Source organism: Triticum dicoccoides, chromosome 5A (genome assembly GCF_002162155.2).
Source record: "Triticum dicoccoides isolate Atlit2015 ecotype Zavitan chromosome 5A, WEW_v2.0, whole genome shotgun sequence".
NCBI classification, from domain to species: Eukaryota; Viridiplantae; Streptophyta; class Magnoliopsida; order Poales; family Poaceae; genus Triticum; species Triticum dicoccoides.
This window is the reverse complement of record NC_041388.1, coordinates 402,335,040-402,343,232: the sequence shown is the minus strand read 5'-3', so window position 1 is coordinate 402,343,232 and position 8,193 is coordinate 402,335,040. Positions and strand designations below refer to the sequence as shown.

Below are 8,193 nucleotides of genomic sequence, written 5' to 3'. Positions count from 1 at the left end.
CCCCAAAGACACACATAGCTCCGCCATTGCTAGCCTTCTAGCTTGATCAGGCAGAGTTGACGGCCGCATGTCGTTACCTTGTTGAAGGTGTTGGTTCGAAGATCTGCTTCAGGGATGATAGCCCTTGCTCTGACAACTAGTTGGACCATCCAACTTCGGCTTGCGAGCAGTGATTCCTTCTTGAAGACGTTGTGTGTTGCGCCCTCTGTCTATTGCTATATCGCCCGTTGGTTTGATAGTAGGATTTTATGATATTGTTAAGATGATTTTTCTATATGGATGGCCTCGAGTTTTTTAGTTTATTTTGTAAGCCGGCATGTTCGATGCATGGGAGTTCATCCTCCTTGAAAACAAAATGATTTCACATTTCACTTGTCAACATACTTGCGAATATAGCTAGCTCCTGCAGGCTTTGCCACATTGGCAGTGTCTCGAGTCTTGGGAATCTTCTAGTAAATCTCAAAGCATCAATACCCTGCGAAATTAGTTTTCTTACAGTAATATTATGGTTCAGAGGAAGACTGTATAAAACCTAACAAATCTTTGACGCAAAGGTTTGTGTCCTATCCATGCATCCTCTCAGAATCATGTTTTTTACCATCACCTACAACCCTTTGACAACAGGAGTAAAAGTATATATTTGACTTCCATGATATCATGTCGGAAATGTGAACGAGAAGCTAATGATTCGCATTTCTTGTATAACCACTTACACAACAAAGTGTTTCATGATCAAACACAGTAATTTCCGTCAGACAGTAACTAGACTCCACATGGTCGAAACTTTTCTACTCTACATGGTCAAACCACAGTATTTCTAGGTGCAATAATTGGTCAAAAACTTCGAACATGAGCTTCACGCTGCACTTTGAACATATTTATGTTGCATTTCTTGGCCTTATTTCCAACAAATAGCCTGTCGTATGTGCTGGTTAAGCTTAGAAGCATAGGGGCGTTTACTTTATTTATTCTTCCTGGTGTTTACAAGTTTCAGTTTATGTTACACGCAATGGAGACGAGCTAAACCAGCGTTGGCACCAGACGTAGGCTTTTGCTTGACCCACAAATGTTTACATCCTCTTCCTCGGGCGAGTCATCATGGCCATGAAGTCATCCATGTCCACGAACCCGTCATGGTTCCTGTCGATCTCCTTCACCATCCTCCGGCAGTCCTCAAGGCTGCAGCTGTCCCCGAGCCTGCGCAGGACGTCCATCACCTCCTCCGCGGTGATCCTGCCGTCCCTGTCCCTGTCGAACACGAAGAAGGCCCGGCGTATGTCGCCCAGCTGGACGCCGTTCCTGTGCACCTCCATGAACTCCTCCAGGTCCATGTACCCGTCCTTGTTGCTGTCGGCGGCGCAGACCATGCGCCGCGCCTCGCCCGCGGCGTCCGCCTTCTCGAACCTCTGCAGGAGCACCTGGAGGTCGCTCCTCGAGATCCGGCCAGGCTCGCCGGCGATCTTGTCGAACACCTTGGCCATCTCCTCCTCGTCAGGCTTGTACATCATCAGGTCCGACTGCTGCCGGTCCCTGGCGGACAGCAGCCGTCCGGCCGGCCGGGAGGGCTTGAACCGGAGCTTCGCTAGATTGTATTTGAAGGTCAGGATGCTCAGGTGCGACATGTTGCAGATGATTTGCTGCAGCTCCCGACAAATGATGGAGAAGACTATAACTGGTCTGTCCAGGCAGCTTCTGCGTGCCCTTGATGAAGGTTTATAGGTACTGTTGTGTGCTGAACAGAGCTAAGGTGGCCGGAATACAAATGCCTGATAGCTGCAGAAAGTTGCAGAAGTTGGGATTCCTCTCTAGAACTTGCACTGAAAGGAACCTCGAACCAAAAAAGAGGGCAAAGATGGACCAGATAAACATTGCAAACCAAGAATCTCATCCAAGCTGCTCGGTGGGGCAATACATGCCAAAAGGTTCCTTGAGAACTGGTCCAAAGCGATTTCTTATATTTTATTCTTTCCTTCTTTGTGAATTTTCATCATACATCTGTAAGTGAAGAATAAGAGCGTGTACAATAACTAGACAGAAAAAGAAAAGTTTACAATGCTTAAAGAATGGCATCCTGTCCTGTACCGTGCCTGAAACAGAAATTGTGTAGTGAAAAGAATCACATGTAGTAAACACAATCTATTCAACGCCAGTTAATAAAATTACCGCCCCCAAACAGACAGCACCGACAAATTATGGTGGTCTCCCATTGTCTAACTCATCCAGATTTTCAGCTCCCTCTCGGTATGTAATTTTCCGAACATAGCCTACAAAACAAACAAGATGCCATCCAATAGGCACAAAAAGAAGTCAGCACCTAGATCTCTTTCAGAAGGAATGTACTGAATGCCATAGCAGGAAAAAAAAAGGATCATGGTATGAACAAGATGTCAAGAATTTATCCCCACAAGCTCTACTGGAAGGTCTTATTAGCCTGAGCTATTTACAGTTCCATGACAAACAAAGCCTACACAATCTGGCAGCATCAGCCAACAATCATGACAACTACCCATCCACTGGCCAAAAAGGAATACAATTATGTAAGACACCTCCAGGTCATGTGCAGATCTCATCAGGAGCTTAACCTTCCATGTATCAGCCTATCAGGTCAGAATAGTTGCAGTACTAGTTGTGGTCGTTATTAGTTAATATCACATTACAGTTAAGTACAACATTTGATGCATTTCAGGGTTCCGCTAGAAAACGAAAAACAGCCGAGTAATCTGATGACATATCAATGCGTTGTGGTTCAGATTAAGACAGGCACCCCCTTCCCCCTTGTACCTTTTAGCATTTTTTGCACCTTTTCCAACATCTTCGATAGTCCGTAGTATATAGCATAACCTCCCACTACCCTTGGTTAGGCTCAAGGAATCTGGATTCTGTAAACAAATTCAAGAGCCAGAACAGGTGGGGATGCACTATGAATGAAGAGATCGTGGATCCTTCCAGATTGAGGTCGACGTCGGCAGTAATTGGCATGGACACAACATGGCCTTGAGAACTGTCGAGTTCCATATGTGTGGGTTAACTAGCTTAGATTTGACGAGCTGGTCGAGGACTCAAATCCAAACATAGCTTTTCTTCCGTCTAATCAACTTCCTATCCAAGTTCCCACTACCCGAAAATCCCAAATTCACACTCCCCGTTCTCATATTTGCTACTTTTGCTTTTCTGCTCGTTTCTAGGTTCTTGGGCGCTTGCTAGTGAAATTAGTTGTACAATAATCGGCAGAAGATGTATGGGTAGCCATACTACCTAATATCACAATTTTGACTTTTGAGAAGAATGAATATGTGCAGTAGGTGGGGCCTCTATTGGAGGGTTTGTATAATAGCGTGTGCCATTCTTGATATTTCTTTAGCTTATATGCAATTTTATTATTAATCAAAATACATGTTGGTAGGAACCGGATCCCTACCAGGGCGTGGTCTCAGATTGTAGGGGTGGGAGGGATGGAGTGGAGGAAGGCGTGGTCGCCGGCTCTGGGGCGCCGTCGTTGCGTGCGCGCGCGCGAGAGAGAGCAGGGCGGCGGCTAGGGTTAGGTCTCCCGGCTCCCTAAGGAAGCCGAGCAAATATGATTGCTTCTTGCTTACCCCCAAAACGGGTCCTTACACGAGTTTATATAATCCTCCTAATAAGATAACTGGGCTAAGCCCCTAATAACGATGTGATAAACTGGGTTAACCGGTCATAACATCTCTCCCCGCCTGCACAAACAGCTCGTCCTCGAGCTAGACTAGAAGGCGAGGAAGATCAACGGTCGCCAAACACCTCCGCGTCAACTGGGGCGGGCTGGTCGCCGAGCCCGGCGGCAGCAGGGTCCTCCTCAATGTAGTCTGCAGCCTCCAGGTAGAAGAGTCGTGGGCAGACGTGGCCCGATACGTAGGGCTCGTCGCAGTTGAAGAACAACCCTTGGCGGCGACGCTTGAGTTGCTCGGCCAGGGTGAGCCGGCGGAACGGACGTGCCGCAGCCGCGGCGAGGGGCGCCATGGAAGCCTGGGCAGGCCGACCCTGCGCGGGAACTTCCGGCCAGGGTGGCGGCCCAACGGCCCGGGGCGGTGGCGCCTGCTGGATGGCCACCGCGCGACACTCGAATGAGCGGCCGTAGTACATGGCCGTCTGGAGGTCCTGTGGCCCGCGCATCTCCACGTCCACGCGGATGTGGTCCGATAGACCGCCGACGAAGAGCTCAGCCCACTCACGAGCCGAAATGCCTGGGGCGTGGCCGCCAGTGCCAGGAAGCGGTCGGCAAAGTCTTGCACCGAGGTGAGGAATAGAAGACGGCCAAGCTCCGCCAGATGGCTCCCGTGTATAGGCGGACCGAAGCGCAAGAGGCACAAATCGCGAAAGCGCTCCCATGATGGCATGCCGCCCTCGTCCTGTTTGAGGGCGTAGTACCACGTCTAAGCGGCTCCTTGGAGATGATACGAGGCGATCCAGGTGCGGTCGGATGCGAGCATGCGCTGTCCCCTGAAAAATTGGTCGCATTGGTTGAGCCAATTCAGGGGGTCGACGGTGCCGTCGTAGGTCGCGAACTCCAGCTTGGAGAATCTCGGCAGCGTCTGGACGTGGACGACGGGCGGGTGCGCCTCGTCAGCACGAAGCAGCGAGGATAATGGGGTCGAGTAGGCGGGCATCAGGGTGCCGCCCTGGAACAGGGGCCCGTCGACGCTGGCGAAGGGCTCGGCGGAGCCTGAGGACCCGCCAAACTGCATGGCCGGGTGCGTCGCCGGCGGGGGCAGCACGTGCGGCCCGACCGAGGCCGTCCTGTAGACCGGCTCAAGGGACCCAGCGAGCCAAGCCGGTAACGGAGACGGCGACGGGGGAAACCGGACCTGGTGGATGGGCACCCCCGGGCCCATCGTCGGGATGCCCAGGGCCGCGGTCGCCAGTGACGGCGGCTGCAGCTGTTGCCCCTGCTGCATGGTGGAGGCGCCGGGGTTCGTCGCTGGTGGCAGCTGCTGCGGGGCGTCGGCGACGGGGTCGCCGAGGATGGCGGCTGCTGCGGTGGCAAAGGGCACAGGCGGCTGCGGCCCATAGGATCTTGCGAGGAATGTGTAGATGCCCGTGACCGCCTGGGTGAAATCCCGGATGGCAGCCGTCAGCTCCTTCAGGGTGAAGACGACGGGGACGGGCGCGGTGGAGGTGACCGGCACCAGCAAGAGCGGGGCACTGGTCCTGGTGGCCATCGGGGCGGTCGTCGCGGTCGGCAGCGGGAGGGTCGGGGTAGGTGGCGGCGAGGACATGATCGCACCGAAGCTATCTGATACCAAATTGGTAGGAATCAGATCCCTACCAAGGTGTGGTCTCAGATTGTAGGGGTGGAAGGAGGGATGGCGTGGAGGAAGGCGTGGTCGCCGGCGCTAGGGCGCCGTCGTTGCGTGCGCGCGCGCGCGAGAGAGAGAGAGAGAGCAGGGCGGCGGCTAGGGTTAGGTCTCCCGACTCCCTAAGGAAGCCGAGCAAATATGATTGCATCTTGCTTACCCCAAAAACGGGTCCTTACACGAGTTTATATAATCCTAGTAAGATAATTGGGCTAAGCCCCTAATAACGATAAGATAAACTGGGCCATAACTAACTGGGCTAAGCCCCTAATATGCCGGTCATAACACATGTCTTATCTATGTAAAATATAAAATTACAAATAACAAGTGGCATTCAAGGCAATTCATTGCTTTTAAGGCTAAAAAATCCCAGATCAATCCTATTAAACAAAAAAACTAGAAATTCCTTCAATAATAAGGAGAAAAAAAATATCTTGACTCCTTATTTTGCTGGCGCAAGATTATAATGTGCAAATTGATCAAGGGAAAAAGAGAACAGATAGCACTTGTTTTTCATGGGGACCAACTTATAAGTTATTACACCGGGGATGGACAAAATCTAGATATTACAGGTGTTACATTTGTATAAGAGATACAATTATATCTAGTAAAGATTCATCAAATATAGAGTATTAGTTATAATAAAAACAATTATATTTTCAGCGGCATGAGAGGTGTAAAAATTGCGTGAGAAATTCTTTTCTTACTCTTTAACATACTCCCTCTGTAAACAGATATAAGCATTGTTTTTAAGGCATCCTGCCTTGGACGCTTAGGCGATAAGGCGCCCTGGCAGCACCTTACAAATATGCCCACCTTAGGCGCTTAGGCATCACCTAGGCGCTAGAGCAGGTGGTGCTCGCCTTACTGCCTTATAAACAATGAATATAAGACATTTTAGAGACTTGTGTCAAGTCTCTAAAACGTCTTATATTTGTTTACAGAGGGAGTACAAGAGATGGGGAGAGTCTGTAGAAAAACAAGGCTCGTAGGATGGGAACTGGTGACATGCTATTGTTTTCAGTGGTACAACTGGGGTGAAGGGGGTGTTGGGTGGGAGTGGGGGAGGGTATGGAAATAAGAGGGGTATGTAACTATGTATACAAAGAAGGTGCATGAGGTATGCAGGAACCCAGATGTGCTTGTATTTATTAATTTCTTTATAAGATAATATTGTCATGTCATGCAAATCAAAGAGATCTCCATGACCAGGATGCACCTTCGTAGATTGGAAAGACAGATAACATCTGCCAGCTATCTGTCATTAACCATAATGTCCACAAAATTAAGTGTCAGATGTTTTGCTTCGTTGTTATAACTTATAATCTCTGGCAGATTTCTCTATTTTCTTTGGTTTTGTAGAACACATTTCCACGATTGTTCTTTTGTTGGAACATTGCTATATCATCGGTACATCCATATATGGGAAATGCCCACATCATACGGTTTACATTTATGTAAGATAGCTTAGAAGCGTAGTTATTCCTGAATAGATACGACAGACTAATGCATATTGATTCTAGGCTAACAGAAGCCCCAGTTGCCTCATAATTGACTTGTTATTCATCTACATGTCAAGAGCAACATAATTGTGGCACTGTATGTAGTTTTATGCAGTACCCAATCTCACCAAAATGTGGTGTGTTAAATATAGTCTTTTGATTTAAAAAATTAAATAAGCTGTCATCAGTATTACGACCTCTGCTAGGATTGCAACTAAGATGCTTAACTCAGGTTCAGCTTACATCAGGAGTATAGTGTTTATTGTGCACCAATTATTGGAGTATCACAAGTTTTCTTATGAATCCTTAGTTGGCTCTGGAGCACCACAAAATTTATTGACATCGCTGCAATTACCCAAGGACTACTGATCCAGTTCTAAATGTGAGTTTTTCTAATCACTGTAGCACCGATGGTTATATGCACGATCATCGTGAACTTGGTGTCATTGCTATATCAGAAATATTTATAGTATTGCTTCTGCAACTTAAAAACAGAGATGGAGGTTCATATTTCATAACCACAACGGGCTTCCACCAGTGACAGCTTTGCTGCCGGTCAAGGTTGTACGGCAAATTATCTTTCCGAAATAAGAATTCATCCCCGCAAAAAAAAAAGCCTTAACTCAAGCTAAAGCATTAACTTCTAGCAAGATAGCAAGCCTTGCTATCTCCCCTTCCTTTGGCCTGTGCTATTCCTAACAATAAGAACCAAGGCTGAGTAATGAATTGAAGACCAAGAAATCTCACCAATGCCAGCGCATGGCACACACGTGCAGATAGTCTCCTTCCCCTTCTTCCTGAAGTAGGTCACCAGTCCCGACCCCTGGCAGCTCCGGCACTTGCCCGTCCACTCGTACGAAACCATCTTGCATTCCTACAATCCAAAGCCACACAAACAAACATCTCAGAATTGGCACCATATCCAACCCCAAATTACTCGAAACCACAGACACCGCAACCGAGCACCCACATCGATCTTCACGTCGCAGCTGAGGCGGCGGTCGAGCTCCTCCCGCGACATCGGCTCGGTCCCCGGGATGGTCAACGGCATCGGGAGCGGCTCCACGTCGTCGACCAGGTAGCTCTCCTTGTCCCTGGACCAGCGCTCCCACCACCTCCTCTTACGCTCCCCCTTCTTCTCCTCGGCGCCGTCCTTGGCCTTGACGCGCACGCCGGGATCGCGCGCCGCAACGCGCCCGCCGGAGGTGGAGGGGTCGGAGTCGGCCGGGCGGCGCGGGCGGAACCATTCCTGCGGCGAGGCGGCGCCGGTGGTGTTGGCGGCCGCCGGGCGGGGCGGGTGGGGGCGCCGGTGGCGGCGGGGGAGGGGGACGGCGGGGTTGCTGGGGCGCAGGGAGAGGAGCGGGGCG

General features: G+C 49.9%; 2 protein-coding genes across 2 annotated transcripts; both read right to left on the bottom strand.

Annotated features, from left to right (window-relative positions):
• Positions 1-761: 761 nt before the first annotated feature.
• Positions 762-1,741, bottom strand: LOC119301830 (calmodulin-like protein 30). The gene has a single exon (XM_037578806.1). It carries the CDS (start codon positions 1,620-1,622, stop codon positions 1,071-1,073), a length of 552 nt encoding a protein of 183 aa, XP_037434703.1. The 5' UTR covers positions 1,623-1,741; the 3' UTR covers positions 762-1,070.
• A 194-nt stretch (positions 1,742-1,935) lies between these two features.
• LOC119299603 (protein disulfide-isomerase SCO2-like) lies at positions 1,936-8,189 on the bottom strand (the record flags this gene model as incomplete). The annotated part of the gene is made up of 3 exons (XM_037576788.1): positions 1,936-2,264; positions 7,574-7,700; positions 7,797-8,189. Coding segments are annotated over 3 exons (594 nt in total), but the record flags the coding sequence as incomplete, so codon positions are not given.
• Between the last annotated feature and the right edge of the window lie 4 nt (positions 8,190-8,193).

Bases quoted from the DNA above. Each gene is read 5' to 3' on its own strand.
- LOC119301830 (XM_037578806.1), bottom strand. From the start codon at position 1,622: ATGTCGCACCTGAGCATCCTGACCTTCAAATACAATCTAGCGAAGCTC.